Source organism: Choristoneura fumiferana, chromosome 2, assembly GCF_025370935.1.
Source record: "Choristoneura fumiferana chromosome 2, NRCan_CFum_1, whole genome shotgun sequence".
NCBI classification, from domain to species: Eukaryota; Metazoa; Arthropoda; class Insecta; order Lepidoptera; family Tortricidae; genus Choristoneura; species Choristoneura fumiferana.
Genome location: NC_133473.1, coordinates 14708651 through 14733207, shown reverse-complemented (window position 1 = coordinate 14733207; position 24557 = coordinate 14708651). Strand labels below are relative to the sequence as shown.

Below are 24557 nucleotides of genomic sequence, written 5' to 3'. Positions count from 1 at the left end.
GTCGAACTGTCAATTTTGTTTTAATCGTAATAACGTCGTAATGTCAAAAAAGCACCACGCACGCACTATTTATAAGCGTCAGCGGGACGGTGCAATACGAACTTCGATTTTCAAGTTTCGTAGTAGCCCCGCTGTGTGCATTTTGGCGCAAAAATCAGAGATGTAATGTACATCTCACTCTTACTAGTATTTAATTGAAACACTTGAATGTGACAGCTATACGGGTAAAATTTGGTATCTATCTAAATCTAAACCATAGTTCATTTGGTTCTCCTACTCTTGTTCTGAAGAATTGTAATGTCAATGTCATGAGATATCGACTTGCTATTGCCACCTTTGTCATAACCGCAGCATGTAAAAGAGATGTAAAAGCGATGTTGACTTCTTCGTTCATTGAAGATTCGTGGGGTGGCAAGCGAAGCGATTCGAGTCGAGTCGAGCGAGTAGAGTAAGTAAGTGACTGACTGAGTGAGTTGAGGCACTGAGGGAGGAAGGACTGACGGAAACAAAACCGAGGAAATAGCGAAAGCATTTAATTTTAATTATTTTCAGTTCTATGAATTACTTTATTAATTTGATATTTTGTGAGTGTAATAGAATTATATCACCCTTGGTTATAGTGAGTTTGGTTTAGTTTCGAACTTATTTACATCATTTCTTTTGAAAACCGTTTATGTCTAAAAATAAATGTTGAAAATAATAATCATGTAGCACATAATGAAGTCGCGCAAGTGTTTATTGTTTTAAAATACGAGTGACACCAATTACAAATATATTAAAAGGACAAAATTTACCATGGAAGTATCTAATGAAATAAAGGAAGATATTCGTAAAACTCAGTCGGACTTGAAAAATGCGATACGAGTGCACCAGGTAGGTGAAGTTGTTATAATGCTACTTGTTTTAAACTTACAATACAAGGTATGTTTTTAATTTATTTTTGATTCTGATATGCTCACTGACCCTTTTATTAATTCTTTTATAGGTTTGGGTTACGCGTCTTCAAGAGGACGAAAATGTAAGTTGTGATAATTTGGAAATGATGACTTTTGTTTATGAAGTACATACTTATTTATCTGATCTTAACAATAACATAACTTATAATGTTGTTACAGAATTTGCACCTCAAGTCAAAAGTTAAAGAAGCTGAAAAGGAAATAATTGCCATTGGACAAGCACAAGTAAGTTGTTACCTACTTAATATGTGATGTATTACTACCAAACACTTTTACTTTTACTTTACTTATAAGCAATTAAGTACACAAAAGTGAGTTCATGTATTAAAATTTGTTTTAGGTATTAGACATTCAGATCAAACAAAACGCAATGTTGCATTGCCTTCAGTTACTTTTTGATAGCAATTTGCAATTATTAAAATTAATCAGTTTACATCACAGTCTGTTACAGTAGGTTGAAAATTATAAAATCTAAACTGCATGTTTCGCCTTGGATGTCTAATATTTATCTATAAGTATGTTTTTGCTACCCAGGTATTGGTGTAAATTTTGTCCCATGATATTTATTTCATTTATTGATTTATTACTTGGTAGTAAAGTGCATTTAATTACGTACAGATGTGTGCACAATATTGGGGGATGTGCCAAGCACTTTTAAGACAACCAGACCATAGACTGTGCAAGTTTTCTTGTAATCTATAACAAAAAGCACATTTCCTATACAAGACTAAAAATTCGTGATGCAGTAGTTTCGGAGTTAGTGGTAAAATTTTCGTTGTTTTCTAGAATAACTTAATTAATTTTAAAATTATATAAAAAAGATTTGATACTTCACAACACTTTTATTTGTAAGTTCCCTGGCTCAAAGGAGACCCCGATATGAATTGAAAATGAAATTTTTACATAGTTTTTTTTGCACATAGCCCTGCAAAACTGTTTACACAGTGTGTCTGCAGATAATATTTATTCATTTTTGCTACACAATGCAATTTTATTACATAATTTTAGATGTTTTATTGTACATCACAATAGTAAGCAATACAGAAAACAGGCACTCAGAGAGAAAATTACAAGGTAACACTACACACACACAATACACTCCCATCTTTGGGTAATAGGACTGTAGGCGTGTACCAAATTTATATTTAATTGGTTCAGTAAATTCAGAGAAAATGGCTAAAAATACTGAAAATAAATTATTATTATGGGAATTGGCCAGAAGTACTAATAGAAACACTAGTGAGAGTGTAAGGGTTCGTTTTTTTCTTTTGAGATAATATTTAATCCTCTAATGTCTCAAAACCCAATTACTGAATGTACGAGTCAACTAAAAATAGTAAGTTATGCCAGTCTTGGTATTTGAATGTCTTTCTTCTAAATCTATGTGTATTTTTTTCAGAAACTAGTAGTTGATAGGCTTAGGAGAGAACTAGAACTTTACCAACAGCGTTTGAAGTCACGAAACAAACAAACAAACATAGAAAATGATAACCGTTACGTAGCTCAGCAACTGAGGGACCACCAATTGCAATACCGCAGCAGAAACAGAACAGTTTCGTTACTAAAACCTTCTGTACTTAACGAGATACATATTAAGTCAGAAAACTATAATGATGTGAAAGATAACATATCAGACTCGGAGACTGAGAATAAATCATCCAACGAAAAGGAGAATTCTAATCATAGTGATGGGGATGAGAAAGAGAAATATCCCAGGAACTATCAAGCAATTCCAAAGGTGCATGATAGTAGGAACAACTTCGCTAGTGCTCTGAACAAAGTCAAAGAGGCGTTTATGTAAGTAGGCTTTCATTTTAAATCAATTGCAAGAAAGGGAAGGGGACCCTTCTTATACTGAACAATATTGTGGCATTTCTTCACATTGGGTCAGATAAATGCTTGTCAAGCCATGGTGGTTTGATGGTTTGAATTATTGTCTTTCAAGATTGAGGGTAGTGGGTTCAAGGCTCAGGCCCAGGCTCCCACCTCTTAAGTTTTTTGGAATTTATGTGCAAAATTACATTGGAAATTTACTAAGTATGAGCTTTACAGTGAAGGGAAACACCGTGAGGAACCTGGCGTGTATAAAATTCCCAATTCGCACTGGGTGGGCCTCAGTCAGGCATTGGTCTAGTCAAAAGACATTGACAGAGAGACATTGCACAGGCAATACGTCAAAATTGGTCTGAAACAGATGCATAGATCTAAATGATGATGATTGTTTTCTACAGTGGCTCTAACCTCGAGCATGAGAACAGTTGGCCGGAGCAGCAGCAGTCTGACTCGGATTCTTCGCAAGGCGCGCAGTTGTCGCCGACGCCTTCGCCGCCGCCGCTGCCGCAGCCTGGGGAACCAGTGTCCCAGGAGTTGTTTATGAGGTGTGTTAACGATTACAGTATAATCTCACAAACTGGTGCTGAAGGTCTGAGGCCAATGGTTCTTTAAACTCGTAAGTCGTGACTTGTTTTACATAGGTACATAGTTCTACAGACCAAGCTGAGAATTCCTAGTTTTGTGATTTTGGATATTATTTTAGTATGTATATGTAAAGTTTTTATTTCATTGAAAATTTGCTTCACATAAGAAATTTGGTAGTTATTCTTTCAACTGATTTGTCTTTATGAAATACGCGTCGACTTACGACATATTGAAACAGATGTTCAATATGTTGTATGTTGAAAGAAAGCCATTAAACTTTTGAGCATACAGTCACCAGCACCAATATCTGACTCAAGAAAACGTGCATAAATATCTGATACAACTCTATTTTTAGAGCCAGTAGGATGTGTCAGATATTTTTGCAGGTGTCTATACAAGTTATACCTCAAAAAGCAAACACTAACAAGCCTTTAAGTAGGGTGCCTTGTAAGGACTGTTCAATTTACTAAGCGGGCAGTAAAAACAGCTCTGCTCATTATTTTTTTTTTGTAACTGTTAATTTTTTAGCTTCTCGGCCATCCTTTCTTAAATGTCTCTTTACTGTGGCCCAGTAGCGTTCGATAGGGCGGAGTTCTGGGCAATTTGGTGGATTGCCTTTTTTTCGAACGAAATCGATGTCTTTTGAATTTAATAGATCCATGGTCTGGCCGGCATAGTGAGCACTTGCTAGATCAGCCAAAACAAAGGTGTGGTTTATTCTTTCGATAAACGGGAAACAAACGTTTTTGGATGCATTGTTTTCTATAAATGTCGCCACCAATAGTTTCGGTTGCAAAAAAGACTTAAGGACTTTCTTTCCAAATTTGTCCATTTTTATAGACTTTCCCTCATCGGGTAAATTTTCACCTATGACTGCGTTGTAATACTGAGTCCCCAGTAACGTATTACTATCGAGTTTTTAATACGTTTCGTCGTCCATTAATATGCATCGAGACGGGATTTGTCCTGCAGCAAAATGTTGTACAAGTTGTGACACCATTTTTTGGATCGTATTTGCTGCTCGGCACTTCTTTTTGGCATTTTTTGCTTCTTGTAGGTTCGTATATATTATTTCTCTTCTTGATATTTTGTACTCTGCCGACGCTAACTCGCTCTTTCTTAGCAAAATCGCGAACTGACATGTAATTTTTCGATGCTAGCAGCCTCAGCACATTTTCTTCGACTTTTGGATTTGCTGGGCCGCATTTGTGCCGTGATTTTGGTTAGTCGTCAAGCGTATGATCATCTCCAAATTATTTAATGATTTGGTATACAGCTGACTTGGAACATTTAAACATTTTTTCAATTTTCCGTAGGAATAGTGGCCTGTGCACCATTTTTGCAGAATCAATTTGCGATTTTTAATTTTGATTCGCTCCATCGTGAAAGGTATTTGGTATTAACGGAAATAACAAAACTATTGGTAAAATCATAACTATCAACTGTTTATAGAAATAGTGTGAAAGTCGAAGTTTAAGTGTAGGTTTAAGTATGTCCGCTTAGTAAATTGAACAGTTCTTAGTTAGGTGGGGCGATGTTATTTGTAAGGCTGCGGGCAGGGCTTGGAAGAGAAGATCGAGCTCAGTGACGTGTCATGATCATGATAGATACCCATGTCCAGTAGTTTAGCATTACAGGCTGATGATGGAAATGACGATTGTTTAATTCCTTCATTCACATACCATGTAGAACAAGGCTGATCATACCCAGGCCTTCAATAAGTTGATGGGCCAGCTTTTCTTCCTTATATAATTTGAATAGTGATGTGCGTATATACCTCTGAATGTAGTGACCCGGCGTCAACTCAAGACTAAAAATAAATTTGCCCAGCTAAAAAGTCCATTGGCCTGCCTTGCTGTAGATCATTTAAATTCATACTCATTGCCAAGAAAACCTAAAATCATTTGTATAATTACAGGCTTCTAGGTTTGGTGACGCCAGCGCAAAAGGAGGTATTGGAGAAAAAGAGGAGCGAACGCCGCAAGAGATCCACAACAAGTACCAACCGAAATGACTTCTTGTATGGAAACTATGACATGCTACCTGTAAGTTTAGAAAATATCTTAATTTTGCAATTGGTATGTTTTGTGACATTTAATGAACTTTGAGGCTTTTAAAGGCCATAATTATTGTAACGTGAAAACAAATAGGTAGGTACAGTGAGCAGCAGAAGTGGATGAGTGTTTACGCTGCTCAAAATGATCTATACACGACTCTACTGCAAGGCAATAAGAGAGTGTTTAGATTACTTTAGAATCTAAAGTTTAGATCATTCTGAGCACCGCAACTGTTCATCCACTTCTGCTTCTGACTGTACCTTACTCCGATATACCTATTCAATATTGAAGTATTGTTTCTGGGGGAGTTAAAGTAATATAATTTAACATACTAGATAACTTACTAGTAGTTACTAGGTAAGAAGGTCACTTCTGTGGAAAAACTATCACTAGAAAGATCAAAAGTTAGACCAAAAATGAATTTAAAACAATTTATTGGAAAATAAACAATTTTACAACCATAATGGGTTCACTTCTCTGCATACATGGGGATTCTTCACTCAGCAGCAGAACACGGGTGGCAAACTCTGCAACCTATTGGATGTGTAAATTTAGTGCAGTTGTTACGGTTAGGGTAACTGTAATCACTGCTAGAAGATTCAATTCAAACCTTGGATTGTAAATTCCGGAAATTATCTGTTCACTCCATTCTACTTATCAAAAAACCGGACACGCCCTAGATAGGGTTCCGTAGCCATTAGGAAAAAAAAATCAAGATTTTTTTCTAAGGATTTCGTACTACTTACGGAATCTTTCAAGTTTAGGTATATTTGATACCTTAGGCTGCTATTTATTCTTAAACTGCTAATAATTCTCAAGCAATCTTATCCGTTACAATTTACTTTGTAAATTTGATGTAGTTACTACCATCTTTAATTTTTTTCAAATTTTTAAGTAAGCTTAGCAAAGCTTGTGTTATGGGTACTAAGCAACGGATAAATATAATTATATAGATATAGATACATAATTAAATACATATTAAACACCCAAGACCCGAGAACAAACATTCGTATTTTTCATACAAATATCTGCCCCGACATGGGAATCGAACCCGGGACTTCAAGCTTCGTAGTCAGGTTCTCTAACCACTATGCCATCTGGTCGTCAAAAGGTCTTTAAAGTTGAATATTTCGCAAACAGATAATTGAATCGAAAAATTGTCGTGGCAAACCCCCAATGGTTTTAAAAGAACTATCCAACGATATCCCACACTATAGGGTTAACGGAGAAAAAAAAATCACCCCCACTTTACGTCTATGGAAGGTAGTACCCTAAAAAATGTTATATATTTTTTTTATTTTACCGCTGTCGGCGTGACTGATATGTATATTCATGCCAAATTACAGCTTTCTAGTACTAACGGTCTCTGAGCTTAGCCGCGGACGGACAGACAGACGGACAGACATGGCGAAACTATAAAGGTTCCTTCCTAGTTGACTACGGAACCCTAAAAATTATTGTTTACAAATAATATTTCCAAATAATGTGTACTTAATTTTATAATTACTAACTAACTATATTTTTTGCAGAAGCGCAAGAAGTACAACCAGTTCCCGTATTTACAGTCACACAATGACCCTCCACAGACCAGGTCTGCGAAGCTGCGCAAACAACAGGTAAGGCACAATATCTATTTAACAAACTACATTAAGGTTGTTGTACGTCCTAGTTTCAAGCATGCTGTTGTGGCCCAGGAATTAAGGAAACTGCCCCGAGTAGAAAACCCTTTTCTCTGTAGGTGTCTGTAGGAAGCTTTGTAACTAAAGAAAGAGCCCCATAATGTATAACCGAACCAACTTTGAAAAGTTGAAAAACCCCCGACATTGTCATTTCAAAGTTCAATATCTCAAAAACGGATGAACCGATTTTAATGATACACAGCTAAGAACCAGCAGGGCTACTACGAAACTCGAAACTCGAAGTTTGTGTCATGCGGTCCCTCTGACACTTATACTATTTAATACGAGAGCGAGAGGGACCGCACGACACGAACTTCGAGTTTCGAGTTTCGTAGTGGCCCTGCAGCTTTCTTCAAATGCATCGGAATCGGTCCATTCGTTTGATAGCTACGATGCCATAGACAGGCACCTCTTCTTTTTGCGTCGGGGGTTAAAAGTATTATGCATTGACTTTCATAATTTATGAAAAAACTCATTTTGAATTCCTTCTAAAAACCAGAATATTTATAAATGTGAATTTGCTCAGAAAAATAGCACCAGGTGGTGAAAATGATGATGTCGAATTTGAAACCAATGGTATAATGTTTTCTTTATTTAGGCTTTAAGTTACTATGTTATACTTCAAGTTTAAAAGGGCTTCAATCGTCGCGGTACGCCCTGTATTTATGATAATAACCTTAAACTAGATAGTACATTGCCAGTGACTACATTTTAAACTGTTTACTGCAAAGTTTCAGAGCCAAAACAAAGAGTCGCGTGAAGGGTCACCGTCCGGATCGTCTGCTGAAATTAAAGGTAAAGTACATGTACTTACCTAGTGTATACCCGTGGCTTTGCGCACGCGTAACCATCAGAAAGCAGTTGATTGGGGTTCTCAAAAACTACTCTCTATTTATTGAATCAGGCGTTACTTTGCGGAGATCCATATCAATATACTAAAACAATTACTTTGCGACCCGCGACCTAATTACCTATTTTGCAGGTGGTAGGACCTTGTGCATGGTCCGCCCGGATTGCTACCACCATCTTGCTCGCTAATCCTGCCGTGAAGCAGCAGTGCTTGCACTGTTGTGTTTCGGCATGGAGAGTAAGACAGCCGGTGAAATAACTGGCACTTGAGGTATCCCATCTTAGGCCTCTAGGTTGGCAACGCATCTGCAATACCCCTGGTGTTGCAGATGTTTATGGGCGGTGGTGATCTCTTATCATCAGGAGACCCACTTGCTCGTTTGCCATCCAGTCAAATAAAAATAAAATAAATAAATAATGATAGCTTCGTTTATGCAGTTCCTCCACCTCCGCACTGTAAGAACACATACAAATCACACAAATCCATCTATCACCACCACTACACTGACGCGTTTCGAACTCAACCAGAGCTCGTCTTCAAAGCAACACAACCGCAGACCATGCTACATCAGTCTAACATGTGGTGCTCTACTTGTTAGTTTACAAGGTTTTTCAGTCAAAGTAACCAGATAGTTGTGCATCAATAATCCGTAATCATTTGAAAACACCTGTTTAAGCTTGCTCTAGTATCAATAACTGTTTCAGGATGGAGCAACGGCAAACCAGCCTGGGCCGCCTCATTGCCGGCAGGTTTATCAGTAGAAACTCCAGGTCTGCAACTGCATAATGCGCCAAGTAAAAAATTAGTGCGAAATGCAAGTGCCTGCGAAGCAAATGAGTTATGTATATTTATTGTTACAAGATGTTTCACTCAATACGTAAAAAATCTACGATTCAACAGAAATATTTTCACAAACTGCGAAAAAAGGGACAGTTGATTTTGTTATTTGATTAATGTTATTTAATGTTTAATTTGCGGAACAAATAACTAGAATTTGACCATGTGACCCCCGCCCTTGCTATAAAGCTGCATCTGTCCTTGTGGCTGTCATTCTAATTTACGGTTTATGTGTACAGACGTGGCGTCGCTGTTGGTTTGGTGCACTTCGTGTTCGGTGTGGCTGCACACGGGCTGCGGCGCGGGCGGGCGCTGCGCGTGCGGAGCCCCGCTGCCCGACCCGGACCCCGCCGCCGCCCCGCCCGCGAACACCCACCAGGCTCTTTACAGAGGTACTTACCGTACTTACTACTACCATGGTTCTTAAGTACCACCAGGCGCTGAACAGAGGTAGTCGCTATCACCAGGCGCTCTACAGAGGAATTCGCTATCACCAGTGGTTCTAAATAACCACCAAGCACTTTACTGAGGTATAGAGTCACAACAACTAGTGGTTCCTAAGTACCACCAGGCACTGAACAGAGGTAGTCACTAAAACCAGGCGCTCTACAGGGGTACTCGCTATCTTCTATCGATTCTCGCTATCGCTATATGGTTCTTAATAGCCACTAAGCCCTTTACAGAGGTAGTCAGTGCTACCAGTGATTGCTAACTACCACCAGGCGCTCTACAGAGGTACTTCCCTGTAGAAGTACTCTTTAATACCAGTAGTTCCTAATAACCACTAGGCGCTCTACAGAGGTAATCGCTCAGGGGCGCCGGCTGGATTACTTTCAGAAGGGTGCTTTGCATCTTGCATCTGCATATAGGGAGGTGCATTTGCCTATAGATTTCATTCTGTATCGTAGTCTTGTTTCATATATTTTCTTCTACGTCAGGGGGATGCAAGTGCACCCCCTTGCACCCCCCTCCCCGTGCTCATATTCGCTACCACCTGTGGTTCTTAATAACCACCAAGCGCTCTTCAGAGGTAGCCACCACTACCAGTGGTTCCTTTACAGAGGTATTTATCGTTCATAATAACACTAGTGGTTCCTAACAACCAGATGCTGTATAGAGGTAGAGACTGCCACCAGTGGTTCCTAAGTACCACCAGGCGCTGTAAAGAAATAGTCACTACCACCAGTGATTCTTAACAACCACCAGGCGCCCTACAGATATACTCCAGTGTTTCCGAACCGTTATTCTATCACATTTCAGATAAACTAGCGGAGCGTAAGCGACTCCAAGAAAAGAATATCCAACTGTGCGTCGAGTTACGGAAATTGGAGGTTCGGGCCGCTTCGTTGAAAGAAAACTTGGATGATCATAACGCGGAGAAAAGGCAGTTGTTGGCCGATCAGATAAAGACACAGAGGAACTTGCAGAAGCTTCTAGACTTCATTAGCCAGTTCAAGGAGACGTCGATAAGCATCCGTTCCACCTCAGTGAGCGAGTCGGGCAGTGAGATTAGTAAAAGCAACGAGGAATAAACTGGTAAGAAAAATCTTCTTTAGGATTTTATACCCAAATGTCAATCTTTTTTTAGACCTTTTGAACTTTATTATATAGTTAGAGAGCTGAATCTTTCAAACCGTAATTGGTAGACATTCGAGATTATCATAGTGTGTTTTACAATGGTTTCTTTGAACAAATGATAAAAATATTTTTTCGGTACTTTGGTACGGAAACCCTTTTGGTTCTTACTACTCTATACTGGCTTGCACTTTTATATTGACTTCTGAAGATATTACCTAAATATCAAATAATTTTAGTTTTAGATTATTTTTAAACTTAATTTATTTTCTATTAGGTAATTTACTTACGAATGATTTATTTATTATTTTATTTTATTTTGTACAGTCTGCAAAAATGTTGTATTATTTTCAATAATCTAATTAGAGCGTATTTTCTTTTCAGATTAATCTTGTCTTCATATCAAAAATGTTCGTGGGTCAGTGTTGATGTGTTATTAGATTTTGGAACACTAGTGATGCTGTAGCCAATATTGTTAACTAGATATTAAGCCGCTAGTCCGTAACTTCCGTAAGTATATTTCCATTTTTAAAAATGAAATTTACCTTAATTGTATATTGATCTATATTATTTTTTTGTACTGGCTTCATTATTAGGCCCATCTAAGTATTAATTAAAAATAGTGTACTGTAACTAAGAAGTTATTGAAAATTTAAGGGGGCACGTGCTTCTAGCGCTAATCAATGTGGATATTATGGGGGAAGTGGGGCGGATAAGGGCGAAGCGAGCCGGCTCAAGTTGGTCAGAACGTGCACGTTTTTATTTTGTTTGTATTTCTAAAAATGTAACTTGTATACGCGATAGAAAACATCTAGTCTTTTATCATTCAAAAACTCTTAACCTGCCGCGAAATATTTATTATTATTTTTTTATTTTTTAAAGACTACTTTGGGATTCTTTCTATCGTACTAACTACACTACAAGTAATCATGTTTCTACAGCATATGATTATGATTTATAGTGTAAATCCTCGCTAGCAGCTAGCAGCTCGCTAGGTTGCTCGCAGGCTAGCAACCTGTCACTATTGTACCGTTTTTGTCAAACTTAAAACCTAAAATTGCTAAAAGTTGCTCCGAAGCGGTAACGTTTCGTGTGCTCTGCCTACCCCATTTGGGAATACAGGCGTGATGTTTGTGTTTGTGTAAATCCTCGACTATCTTACACATGATTTTCAAAACGAAATCTTTACTAGTAATCATTAATCAATATACAGAAAGGGATAAAATGAATGCAATAAATGCGCTAGAAGCTCGGCGCGCTCTTAAATCGAACATTGTGCAAGTCTTTTATAGGTTGTGGATACAGAAAGACTATCGTTACGTCAATAATATTGTTTCGTCCAGTTTCTTGTAGCACTGAAGTTTCAAAACTTTTTTGTTGTGTACATTATTTTTGAGGTATGCTATTCTACGCGTTTTTCGTTTTATTTGATGTTTTTTTTAGGTTAAAATTTAATTTAAACTTGGAAAAGCTTTACTTTTGATTGAAAATAAATTCTATTTGCTATAGTTTTTTTTAAACTATTCAAAAATGAGCGGGATTGTAAATGAGTTATTATTAGAAGTTCAGGAAATATAAATCAATTGATTAGCCAAAATGAACGTGTTCAGTATTGATACTTTTTTTAAATATAGTTACTATATGTCTCGTGTTAGTAATTATATTGTCTAATAATGATTATTGTTTTACTTAATAGTCAAGAGTTAAATGAATTGATTGTTCTCTGTGATATGATTAAATTTTCCTTGGATTTGTTTCTTTAGTTCTCGATTTGTATGAAATTGCCAGGGTTGTATGTAAATAAATGTCCGAAACTTGGTAAATGTTTTTCTTATATTTTTTTGTGGAATATTTATTTGCCAAGATATTTAAAAAATGTAAGCAGTTGTAAGCAGTTACCTGAGGCCGTATTGCCTAACGTTTCTCACGCTCACGATCGCAATCTAATGATTTTTGTATGCGAAATCTGTCATTTGATTGCGATCGCGAGCGTCAGAAACTTTAGGCAATACGCCTCCTGAGGCCGTTTAACGCGTGAAAGCTTGTGATCGTATTCACTATCTCTTTCTATTCTCGTTCTAAAAACGTGACAGAAAGAAGCGATGAAAACGATTGCGATTCCGAGTGCGTTAGACAATAATAACGCCTCTGGTTTTGAAAATGATCATACAAGCATTTTAATTTATTTTATGTTGTTGGGCACAGAAAGTGGGTACAACCTCACACAATGCTTTGTTTAGAAGACAAGTAAATTTCCGACGCAGCATAGCGTCTTGTCAATATATTTTTATTACATTACAAAAAGTACGAACAAAAAACATTTAAAAACAGCGCATGTTTAACATTGTTACGCCACTTCCAATATCTTTTTCCCCCTTGCTACGTCTTTTCTAAGCTGTTCAGTAGCTTTTTCCAGCAGATTGCATTCGTATTGAGATATCTTGGTGAATCTCTGCATGCTTTTCATGCCATCTTTATCTACGTTTACGAGTCCTGAAAAGTATGACGTGCCAAAATCGTTGTTCTCCACATAAGCGTTTACTTTAACTCGTTGTCCATCCAGGGCCCTAAATATTTCTCGAGCAAACATCACGACGCTGTATGCGATAGACATTGTCGACGACAAACCCTGCTTTGCTTGTGACACGATGTCATCGCACTCTTGGATTTTTCTCGTAAACTGCATGATTTCGGGATCTTTCATATTAGTGGTCGGCCTGCTGTGTGACAGCAGAGGTATGATAGTTTTCTCTGAATGACCACCTATCACAGGCACGAAGCACGTTTTCGGCGGCATCTTATGCTCCGTGGCGTACAACGTTTGCGCTCTAATCCAGTCTATGGTAGTGATTCCAAACAACTTTTTAGGGTCGAAAGCGCCGTGGCATCTCATTATTTCTGCGGCCATCGGGACAAGCACATTTATAGGCTCCGTGACGATACCAATAAAAGGCATCTGGGCCATTTTGCCAACTCTAGCCGCTATATTTTTTATGAATGCTGTGTTCGTCTCGAACCATGCTTCATTTGTTAGCGTGGGAGATTTAATTACTCCTCCGACGAATAATACCAAATCGGAGTCTTTTAAAGCTCGTTCTATGGTGGAATGTCCACAGAAGCCCATTAAGCGGGAATTGACGGGGATATGCGACAGGTCTAGCACTATTCCCGGCGTGTTCTCACGCATATCATGAACCACGAGACTGGTCACAGAAGGTTCTGTTCGTAACATGAAGCTGATGATTTGACCGATTTCGCTGGCACCTCCCATTACACTCACTTGGTATGATCTCGCAGTCATATTTATCGTGCTTTGAACCAAACATTTTGCGAAATTCCTTGTAACCAGCATGTTGGAATATAAATCGTCTAAAAGGTTGTATGAAGTAGTAAAAAAGTGCCCAACAGTATTAAATAACTTGTAAAATTTACCCGAATTATTGACAAAAGAGCTTGTTGATTGACGTTTAATTTGATGTCATTGGAAGATACGAACCAGAGTTTTTGTAGTATTTTTATGTGAGATTTTTATAAGTTTATTTTGTATGTAGGTTTATTGCATTTACTTTTTTCAGTTCTACCTAATATTGTAGTCTGTGGTCACAGTTTCATACACTCTGTCTTGACTCTGTCATAAATAGTCATAATCTTCTCACGCTCCCGTCATATCACAATAAATACAAGCAAAAAAAAAATCGATTCAAATTATTAAAGTATCCACCATAACAATGTTTTGTAAAAGATTTTTGCCCGTTTTAAAATACCGAAATAGAAACACACAAAGTATTCAAATAAGAACTGTTCAAATTTCTGTGATTGGTGCTGCTGGTGATATAGGCTCTAATCTGGCCATGTTACTCAAGTTTAATGATAAAATAACCAGGCTACACTTATACGACAACGACGAGAAGGTTCGAGGGGTAGCTCTGGAATTGGCTTATATACCTGGAGGACCGGCTGTGGCTGCCTTCGCAGGCGAACAACACCTTCCAAGCGCTGTTCGCGACTCTAAACTCGTTCTTATGGTTTCCAGAGTAGCTCGCAAACTCGGCAGCACAAGAGAACAAATGCTCGCTTCAAACGCGCCCCCCATTCAAACGCTGTGTAAAACAATTTCAAAACACAATCCAGAGGCATTCTTAGCTATCTCTACCAATCCTATAAATTCAATAATCCCTTTTGCGAGTACGCTACTAATGAGTTACAATTGCTACAATCCTTTCAAACTATTCGGCATTACGCATATAGATACAGCAAGAGCCAGAGCTTTCGTCGGTGACGCTCTGAAAGTAAATCCTCGGAAGCTACAGGTACCTGTTATCGGAGGCCACTCTGATGAGACTATTGTACCTTTGTTTTCTAATATACATCCTGGGGGTTACACTATTGACGCCAACCGAGCTGATATGTTAACACGAAAATTGAGGAAAGCTGGAGTTGAAGTTATCATTAATAAACAAGGCATGGATTCGGCAACGATGGCCATGGCTTGGTCGATCAACGAGTTTACTGCTGCGATAGTAAATGCCATTAATGGTGCCGAAGTAACAGTCAACAGTTATACCGCGAATCCACACTATGGAACAAGATTTTTCTCTGGGCCTATCAACGTGGGTGCTCAAGGAATTATTGAAACCTGTTGTAACTTCAATATGAACAATTATGAATGGGAGCTCTTACAGAAGTCGTTGCCTGTACTAAATCGAGACATAACACAGGGAGAAGAATTTGTTCACGTAGTAGAATCTTCGGGACATGATTACAGTTAAATTAAGAAACTGTCATGATAACATTTTGTAAGTTTTATTTTGAAATAAAGTTAAATCTTGAACGGATTCTTTTCTTTAAGTTCTTTGAAGTACATTTCTGAATGGGAGACATCATTAGCGAGCTCTCGGATTGCATTTTGTAAATAAGCAGCTTCCAGTATGCTGAGTACTTTGTAGTTTGCTACCTCAGTTATTCCGTCCTTCGTAATAGTTGCGGGGGCAGCAAAATATTTAGTTTTATATTCGTCATTAGCCACAAACGCAATATGCTTCATCGGACAACCAGATAGTGCCTTAAGAATAGCGGCGACCGTCCAGAAACCGGCGTATGCCATCGAAATGGAGGATTGTCCCTCACCTCCTTTCACGGTTATTAGTTTGTTTTCTGTGCCGCGGACATGCTCTGTGATCATGACAGCAGCAAAGTTATTAACGTTGAACCATGGCGTAACATGCGAAAGTAGTGGGACTGTAGTTGTTGGTGAATGGCCACATATGACGGGCACGGATATTGGTTTATCTGGAGGTAGTTTGTAGAGCTGCTGAAGGCAAGCTTGGGCTCGCATTGCATCCCGTCCTGTCACACCGAGAACTTTGCCCTTATCGTATGCATTACTAGCTTCCAAGACTAGGCTGATGAACGGTACTGTATAGTTAATTGGTTCCGTAAGGTCGACTATGAAAGCTTTCGGGCAGTATGTACAAATTTCTTTCATCGAGTTGATGATGAGGCTTGTGTTTGTCCTAAACAAGTCGTAATCTGTCTGGAAAAGTTTCCTAGGCTCGGCGCTAGCTACGACCACTATGTCGGTTGAGGCAAGCGCAGTGTTCTTGGAATATGTCAGTCCCTGTACTATTGGTTCACTGGGTATGTGAGACAGATCCATAGCCACACCACATGTCGACTTGGTACAGTCCAATAGTAATAAACGGCTTATAAATGGGTGCTCCTTCAAGAGGAGACATAAGGTTTGCGCCACCGGATTCGATCCTCCGAGGATGGACACTTGGAAGTGCCTTCTGATGGTGATATGTGGTCCATTTCTTACGAGCCACGGTTGAAGGCCTGAAAAGTACCTAGTCGTGCCTAAAATATGTGCCAAAAAGCCTAAGAGACGAGACATAATAAATTTAGTTAGGAATTGTAGCTGAACTGATAATTTTATTCAACTTCTTTATCATTTCGCGGATTTGTCATGTTATGTCATTTTTACAGTTCTACGTTTTGAGTGATGCGTTTGCAGGGTTACCATTAGCAGCCTTTTCGTTTGCCTCGATTTTGCCACAAACTTGTTTATTACGTTGAGTTCATGGGTTCATGGCTAGGAACTATGACAAATAAAAAAAAATGTCTTTCTTTGTCGCTCTTATTCTCTTCTTATTAAAAATTGTATTTTAATGTCAGCACGTTGTAAGTAACAGCTAACTAGTAAGTAGGTGTGGCGCTGTAAGAGCGTTTTCACATTATCTGGTCCGATATCGGTATCGGACGACGATACGATATCGGGGCACGTAAAATGTATGAAATATGTACTAGGCAACGGATAAACATACTTATATAGATAAATACATACTTAAATAGATATTAAACATCCAAGACCCGATAACAAACATTCGTGTTATTCACACAAATATCTGCCCCGGCCGGAAATCGAACCCGGGACCTCAAGCTTCGTAGTCAAGTTCTCCAACCACTTGGCCATCCGGTCGTCAATGGACGATATTGTGTGCTATGCGTGTATCTCAGTTGCCCGATGCGAGCCGGCCATTATGAGCCGGCCGTGGCGGCTGTATCGGAACGATTTAGTCTGAAATATGTGAAAACAGCACATGGTGTCTGCTATCGGGTGTCGTCCATCGTCGTCGGATACCGATATCGGATCGGATAATGTGAAAACGCACTAAGAAGGGCACTGCAGGTTTGAGTAGGGTACTTTAATATCCCAGCCAGACAGAATTAAAGGCTAACAATAAATCATAATAGGTATACAAATTGTGTATGAACTATAACTCGAGCTTTGAATAAACCCTCGGGATTTTGATGACATAACTAAAAGAGAAACCCTTGCTGGAAAGGTCTGGAAAGGGATGAATTGGATGTAATCTCCCGCATTTGTTACCTTGACATCTTATACTTTTGTCATTATTTATTTAGATTTTTATTCGATTGATGGCAAACGAGCAAGTGGGTCTGGTAAAGGGATGACCATTGGATTGCAGATGCGTTGCCAACCTAGAGGCCATGGGATACCTTGCCAGTCTTATACTTTTGTCAAGGAAATCATAGTGAAATTTATTATTAAAAGGTTCCACCCTGGGTCATGATTCAATTTGTTCGACTGTACCTACTGTGTACCTACCTACGCATTGAGGAGATGTCTAGAACTGAATAGTTTGCTCTCAATCAAGTTAGAATAAAATAATAAGTATGCTACACTACTGTCTTACGTAAGTATGTCCCTTGTGTTCCGAGTCTCGACTCAGTCCCGGAATGGTTGGCTTAATTCCCATCCACTACCCCTCAGACTCAGAATACAAGGGACATACTTACGTAAGACTTAATAGAAACTTGAACGCTTAGGTAGGTACCATCAGCCAAATAAGTGGTCTATCAATTTTTAAACAACTTCCTATCAAATGAATATGTCGCTAAAGTCGAATTTGAGTCGAACTTTCAAGTTGACAGACACGTCTATTGGCATTATTGTTTTATGACATGCAAACGATTATCAACTTTAAGGTGGTTGACCATATATTTGGCTGATGGTACCTATCTATTATTCATGAAATGTTTCAATGTATAGAACTTACTAAACTGTTTTATTACCTACTTTTTCAACCTAAAACTAATAAACGGAATTGCGTGAAACTTGGTTTGTAGATAGCTGTCTTTAAATATCATATAGGCTAGGTAGGTAGCAGGCACCAGCATATAATATCTGCCACAGCGGAGCGTGCAAAAATATCTGACACGTCCTTCCGGCCCTAGAAATAGAGTCGTATTAGATATTTATGCACGCTTATTGTGTCAGATATTGGTGCTGGTGACTGTACCTACTCTTTAATCTGGTATTCCCATGGGATCGGAATGTACAGTCGCCATCAGATATTTCGGAGTGGCCAAGATGGTCAAAAATATCGGAACATGCACTCTATTATTAAGGTCGATATTTTTGATCACCTTGGCCGCTCCGAAATATTTGATAGCGACTGTACGCATGTCAAATCGCAAAAACCTCAATCGGTTAGTCTAAAGATATAAAAATTTGCACAGGTCTCATAATGAAAACCACGATGTAGTAAGTATATACGGGACTTCCCATGGGAATTTAAAAAAATCTCGAAATAGTTCAGATGTCAGACCTAATGGTTTACACAAGCAAAGTCGAGGGTTAGGTATAATAAGGCTAGTTGAATAATAAATTGAAACAGTTCTGAGCCGTTTATATTTAACTCGTGCTGTCCTAATACATCTGTGTCGGTTTCTTATCATTGATTGCTTCGTTATAATACGTCTCTGCTTCGTTGATTTCATTGCGAAGTTCTTTTACTGCGTCTTTCAGGTAAGCTGCTTCTATGCTCCCGACAAACTTGTATTCCGCCACGTCGGATATGCCATCTTTTGTGATATTTACTGGCGCAGCAAAGAACTTAGTATCATAATCGTTATTAGCTACAAACCCGATATCTTTCTTAGGAACACCATCTAACGCACTAAGAATTGCGGATACGGTTTTAAAACCCGCATAGGCAGTTAAGCAGCACGATTGCCCGGACCCACGCTTCAACGCTACAATACGGCCCTCAGATTCTCGGATTATTTCCGTAATCATGATAGAAGCACAAGCGTCAACATTGAACCATGGCGTGATATGCGACAGTAATGGTACAGCAGTTTTGGCTGAATGTCCACATATGACGGGCACATTGACCGGTTGCTCTGGAGGTATCTTATAAAGCAAATTAAGGCATGCCTGTGCTTTCATTCCGTCAGTACCGGTAACTCCTAATACTTTGGAGCTGTCGTAGCAACGGGAGGAGTGCAGGACTAGGCTGGTAAGCGGTACCGTATAGTTGATTGGCTCCGTGAGGTTAACTATGAAAGCTTTGGGGCAGTGTTTGCAGATTTCTTTTACTGATTGTACTATGCGGTTTGCGTTAGCTCTATATAAATCATAGTCCGTCTGACCAGTTTTTCTGGGCTCGCTGCAAGCTAGAACTACTATATCAGAGTCACGGAGCGCAGACCCAATATAGCCACCTTTGCCTTCTACGAGTGTTTGGCTAGGAATATGGGACAAGTCGATGCCTAAACCGCATGTAGACTTCGGGAGATCATACAACATCAAACGATTTATTAGCAAATGTTCTTTGAGAAGCAACGATAGGCTTTGTGCCGTCTGACTCGTGCCTCCAATTATGGACACTTGAAATTTTTTTCTGGAAGTCTTATCCGTTGGAACTTTAGAAGTTTTGGAACAAAACCGTTGCAAGCGCGCGAAATATTTGCCGAGACCCACCAAATGTTTTACGGGCCCGGCCAGACGGAACATGACTGTAAATTTTGATTAATAGGTATTCTCAGTCTCAGAACGATTTCATTTGGATATCATTGTGCTTGACGTAACTCAAATGCCAAAAGTGTTCCACAGATTAAGCTTTTCGACGCTAGAATGGCGAATTTACTCGTATCTATCAGAGAGAACAATATAAAAATGTACAAAGGTACGTTTCAAATCAGCTTTAGGTATACATATATTTTAAAGCCTGACAAGTTCCTATTTAGCACTCGGTGGAACCCTGTCGCAGGGAGCCTCTGCTGTCGTTATCAAGTTTTTTTTGATAAGTGCGGAAAATGCTTCTTAGCCATTTTCTACCATTTTGGTGTAGGCTGAAGCTTTCTCCACCTCTCTGTTCTGTGCTACCTGCATCCAGTTTCCAGGACGTCCGCAGATGAGATGGAAGGATGACATCAAGAGAATAGCCGGGACAGGATTCTACCGAGTGCTAAATAGGAACTCAGGCTTTACTTTGTTTTATTGTTCATCCCGGAAAACCCCATAGCATTTCATTGAAATCGTTAGAGCAGTTTCCGAGATATCTGAACTAAATAAGTTATTTATATTTATATACTTAGCGGCACAAAATTTGGCCCACCCTTCATACAAAATTACCGATTCTGCATACATTTGAGGGCCAGATTTTTTGCCGCTCAGTATATTTTGCATATTCTTCTTCTTAAATTAGAGTTACGCTTTTTTCAGTGGAGTAATCGCTACTCCGCACGGTCCTCGGCCAGCTGTTTAGCTTCCTGATACGACACGACACCCGTTTTCTCATTCACCTGGTCAAAATTGGTTGGCCTACCTCTGCCTCACCTTCTTTTACTTTTCCTTCCAGCAGGTTAAAAAATAAATTGTAAAGTTTCCTATCATCTTTACCCTTCTGAAATTTAAATAAAATAAATAAATGTCATGGGACATTACATTATTGACACCAATTGACCTAGTTCCAAACACATACTTAAATACATATTAGATTCGATTTGTAGCATTCGAAGATGGCGGATGTAGACAATATCTAATTTTGCTATTTCTGTTTCTTTGGCTAGTTGAAGTATAATTTTGATAGTGTTTTATGCGGCGATTAACCTTAACAGTGAACAGTGATCCTAAAATTCTATATTGCTCTCGTGTCTAACATTTTTTAATGCGCAAGTGGTCTCCACGTGGTTTCTGGAATTTTACTATCAAGTTGCAAAAACTACAATTACCGTACAACGTCCCTCTCAAAGAGAGTTTACCTTGACACTGGCGAAATTGTCCTATTAATTAGGACAGAAAAGCCATATTTTAAACGAGAAGAAATACATATTAAAAATCCAATCCCGAGAACAAAAATTCGTATTATTCATACAAATATCTGCCCCGGTCGGGGATCGAACCCGGGATCTTAAGCTTCGTAGTCAGGTTCTCTAACCATTGTTAATAATAATAGTTAAGTAGGTGTACCTACAATGAAGTAGGCACCGAAAACGCCATTTTTGCAACCTACACGTGACACTATTCGTAAATATTTAGACAATGAAAGCAAAATAAAATCATATGGTACTTACAACTCGTCGAAAGACAGTTTAGGTGTTCTTCCTATTTAGCTGACTACTGCGGTCCAATAACACCGTGGAAATAGTGTGGGACGACGCAAAGCGGTCATTGGAGGAATGTTCAGGTAAAACTGCTGGGTACGAGGTACCTAGTACTGCGATAAACGTGGCTACTATTGCAAGCTTTTATTTAGTTTCACCTGTCCCGTTGTCTGTCTGTCTGTAATCAAATCTTGCTAGTTGAATTCGACCAACTTCCAGTAGTTGGATTGACTTGAAATTTGGTATACTTATGTAGATTGCGTGACAATACAATAATCTGGTAGTGACATCCTGGTAGTCTTGCCAGGATCGTCTCCACAGGACGGAACTCTTCAACGGTTAATGGCATCGACTTGAAATTTGGTATGCAAATGTAGTTTGGGTGACAATACAAGTACAGTCAACAAAAAGTACAGTAAGCAAAAAAAGCTTGTATTAAAATTTTTTTTTTACCAGTCCACGACTGGCAAGAGGCTGCGCACGATCGGGACAGATGGCATGCTCTCGTTTCGGAGGCCAAGACCCTCTTTGGGTCCCTGAGCCAAATTAGTTAGTTAGTTTACCAATAACTTTTTTCACTAAAATATACTTAAGATTGGGACTGTGTGTGAACTTTGCTAACTTTTTTTGTTACTTAATAGATGGATGCAAAACAGAGTTTATTGTGATTCTGACCATTATTAGCAGTGTGGGTTAAAGGAATAAACACAATTTACAAATTTGAGATACCCGTATAAAAGTCGCAAGACGTGGAAGAAGGACTAAGGTAAGTCATAAAAACTTACTTACATTTTTCTACCATAATGGTCCAACTTCTAAAAATCGTGGCTTTCGTAACTGCTTGAAATTTTTGTAATGTACGCAAAGCCAAATTGAACACTTATTTGGTACATGAGAGCAACCTGGATTTGATTTAATAGTTGGGTTAGTCGTCGTTAAGCCGTGGTTTCACTGCCCCGCATAACTGCGAATTCGGTCATGTGTGAACCGACACAACCCTCAAACGATCACAGTTAACTGCAGCCAATGAGGCCAACGACGGGTTAGCTCTAAGATAATCGGCTTGGGACGGACGGCCTAACATTTAGTTTAATGTCGCGCTTGACGGTCATCAGCCGTTAACTGACTAAGGGTTGCTTCGCAGTTATCAAGTAGGTTGATATAGTATTATTACCTGATGTAACAGGTAAGTAAAAACCAATACCTACGATACCTCAGTAGGTAAATAAAGTAAAAATTAGTTAGACGGCATTATCGCTTCAGAGCGATTACTAAAATAAACAAATCACCAAAAAAGTACTTCTCTGACATATCTATAATGTGTCTGCAATATTTTATTTCAATCTGCGTGCTGCCAATTATTTGAGTAGATCATACAGTACAAATTAAATGCAGCTTGAACGATCTTCAAGCCAAGTTAGAAGGAAATCTGTAAATTCTTCAGGTTATCGAGTAAAAGTTGTCGAAAAGACGAGGTGATCGGAAAGTCCGTAACGTTCACAAGTTGCAGGCGCAAAGAGTCCCGGGGGTGTGATCTGGGCTTCTGTGAGTATTTCGGAAAGACTAGTATGGATCGAGTTTATATTAATCTACAGAAGGACAGTAGAGTAGAGAAGTATAAATATTTTCTCACGAAGGTCTAGCGTAGAAGACAACCTAAATAACTACTAATGGTACCTAATACTTGGTAGGTAGGTACTAGGTAGGTACCTATCTAATAGATGTTATTTTAACTAGGTTCTGAAAAAGAAAGATGGACTCTTTTTAAATAGAGATTATAAAATTCTTACGTCTAGTACGAGTTTATACTAGCAGTTAAATAGGTACCTAATCATCATTTTGTGAACCCGACATCGTAGCTCATTATTTAAAAAAAATCTTCTATTTTATTATGATGAATCAATACAATAGAAACTAGATTATTGTAAAGCAAAATCATATCTCATTTCCTAATATCATTATAAGTGTAACGCTAACGCAAACAAATTAGCTTTCCAAACAAGTATAGTCCCCCGCGCCGTTTTCCCGCCTTGTTTGAACCCGCGGCAAGAATTGCAAATGGCGATAATTCCAACTACACCGATAAATCAGGCTACACACGTTAAACTTTTTCCTCGGGGGTACTGCTTACTGCTCCGCCTCCCGTCGTGATTGATGGGCCAGACCTCAAGCGAACATGTGCGAAAGAGTTTTGGTTTGACACTCGAAATCGGAAACGGAATTTATTGTTTATTAATTTGAAGGTAAAGATATTTTACAATGTCAAAAGAAAAAAAAATCCTAGATAAATAATTGTTTCCTCCAATTGTTTTTGTAAAGTAAGTAGACAAAAAGAAGGCTTACATTTTACAAATAGAAATCTGTCGAATGTGAACCCTCGTAGGAGTAAATGTACCATATTACGGCATATTAAGACGTTTCCTATTTTGAATGCGGGTTTAAAAAAAAATACGAAGATTCTAGATGTGGTAACTATTTTATTTTGGGGATGTCTTATAAGATGGATGTAGGATATTATTTTAAGTAGATAAGTTGATTAAGTTCACGGAACATAAAGACAGAAATGAAGCTAGTTTTTTCTGTTATTTATTTTCTAGTTCTTATTGCTTTGTTATAAGTCTGTTTTTATTTTTGTTTCTTAGTTCTAATTTGGTTCTAATGAAGTATTTTCTAAGAGACATCCCTACTCAGTTTTATTGTTTTCCAACACAAATCTACATATTTGAATTTTCACGATTTTTTTATATTGTCAAAGACCTAAGTTTACAAAAAGTAATAGTTAATATATTTACAATCCCAAGCAAGCTCATATTGCTACCTAACAAAATAGATTAGTTACCATACTTGGTATCACTGATTCCTAGCATGCTTGTTGACATTCGTTCACATTCATTTAATGGGCCGCGAAAAAACTCGATCGGACACAAAGCGCGATCGTTATCCAGTAAAAAGCAAATATCTGCGTACATCGTTTGTCTCCGTGCGACTGCCTTCAATTAGTGCTGTAATAGTATATTGTATCTCTAATGAGCTGATGTCTTAAATTACTCCGGGTCTATTCAGCCAGCGTTTTTGCGACTAACCGGAATCGAAATCGTCTCGTTTTTCTTTAGCTCTCGAATTCTTACAGTCCCTTTGTAACTAAGAATCTAAAAGGGTAAAGCGGTGTTTCCAATCGACGAGATGTTTGTAAACTAAAATCAATGCAAACCTTGCTACTACATACCTACTAGGAGAGTGCTAGGAGATGACTCACACCTATGTTTGAAGT

The 24557-nt window shown here is 38.5% G+C and overlaps 5 protein-coding genes across 5 annotated transcripts; 2 read left to right on the top strand and 3 right to left on the bottom strand.

Moving 5' to 3' along the window:
* Window positions 1–451: 451 nt before the first annotated feature.
* LOC141444439 (uncharacterized) lies at window positions 452–12195 on the top strand. Its single transcript, XM_074109989.1, has 13 exons — window positions 452–873; window positions 986–1018; window positions 1116–1181; window positions 2356–2753; window positions 3188–3334; window positions 5293–5419; window positions 6961–7047; window positions 7848–7905; window positions 8207–8209; window positions 8665–8734; window positions 8987–9189; window positions 10058–10333; window positions 10757–12195. The coding sequence occupies exons 1-12, from the start codon at window positions 796–798 to the stop codon at window positions 10327–10329; spliced, it is 1542 nt and encodes a 513-aa protein (XP_073966090.1). The 5' UTR covers window positions 452–795; the 3' UTR covers window positions 10330–10333; window positions 10757–12195.
* A 79-nt stretch (window positions 12196–12274) lies between these two features.
* On the bottom strand, window positions 12275–13825 carry LOC141444429 (malate dehydrogenase-like). The gene has a single exon (XM_074109981.1). It carries the CDS (start codon window positions 13722–13724, stop codon window positions 12720–12722), a length of 1005 nt encoding a protein of 334 aa, XP_073966082.1. The 5' UTR covers window positions 13725–13825; the 3' UTR covers window positions 12275–12719.
* Window positions 13826–13935: 110 nt separating this feature from the next.
* Window positions 13936–15203, top strand: LOC141444419 (malate dehydrogenase-like). The gene has a single exon (XM_074109972.1). The coding sequence runs from the start codon at window positions 14101–14103 to the stop codon at window positions 15139–15141; it is 1041 nt and encodes a 346-aa protein (XP_073966073.1). The 5' UTR covers window positions 13936–14100; the 3' UTR covers window positions 15142–15203.
* Window positions 15111–16358, bottom strand: LOC141444408 (malate dehydrogenase-like). The gene has a single exon (XM_074109963.1). It carries the CDS (start codon window positions 16263–16265, stop codon window positions 15192–15194), a length of 1074 nt encoding a protein of 357 aa, XP_073966064.1. The 5' UTR covers window positions 16266–16358; the 3' UTR covers window positions 15111–15191.
* Window positions 16359–18605: 2247 nt separating this feature from the next.
* LOC141445488 (malate dehydrogenase-like) lies at window positions 18606–19694 on the bottom strand. The gene has a single exon (XM_074111327.1). It carries the CDS (start codon window positions 19692–19694, stop codon window positions 18606–18608), a length of 1089 nt encoding a protein of 362 aa, XP_073967428.1.
* Between the last annotated feature and the right edge of the window lie 4863 nt (window positions 19695–24557).

What these genes read in the sequence shown, in the direction of transcription:
- LOC141444429 (XM_074109981.1), bottom strand. Translation starts at nt 13,724, where the DNA reads ATGCTGGTTACAAGGAATTTCGCAAAATGTTTGGTTCAAAGCACGATA.
- LOC141445488 (XM_074111327.1), bottom strand. Translation starts at nt 19,694, where the DNA reads ATGTTCCGTCTGGCCGGGCCCGTAAAACATTTGGTGGGTCTCGGCAAA.
- LOC141444419 (XM_074109972.1), top strand. Translation starts at nt 14,101, where the DNA reads ATGTTTTGTAAAAGATTTTTGCCCGTTTTAAAATACCGAAATAGAAAC.
- LOC141444408 (XM_074109963.1), bottom strand. Translation starts at nt 16,265, where the DNA reads ATGTCTCGTCTCTTAGGCTTTTTGGCACATATTTTAGGCACGACTAGG.
- LOC141444439 (XM_074109989.1), top strand. Translation starts at nt 796, where the DNA reads ATGGAAGTATCTAATGAAATAAAGGAAGATATTCGTAAAACTCAGTCG. An exon ending in ATGCGATACGAGTGCACCAG is followed by an intron (nt 874 to 985) that starts GTAGGTGAAGTT and finishes ATTCTTTTATAG; the next exon opens with GTTTGGGTTACGCGTCTTCA. An exon ending in CCACCAGGCTCTTTACAGAG is followed by an intron (nt 9,190 to 10,057) that starts GTACTTACCGTA and finishes ATCACATTTCAG; the next exon opens with ATAAACTAGCGGAGCGTAAG.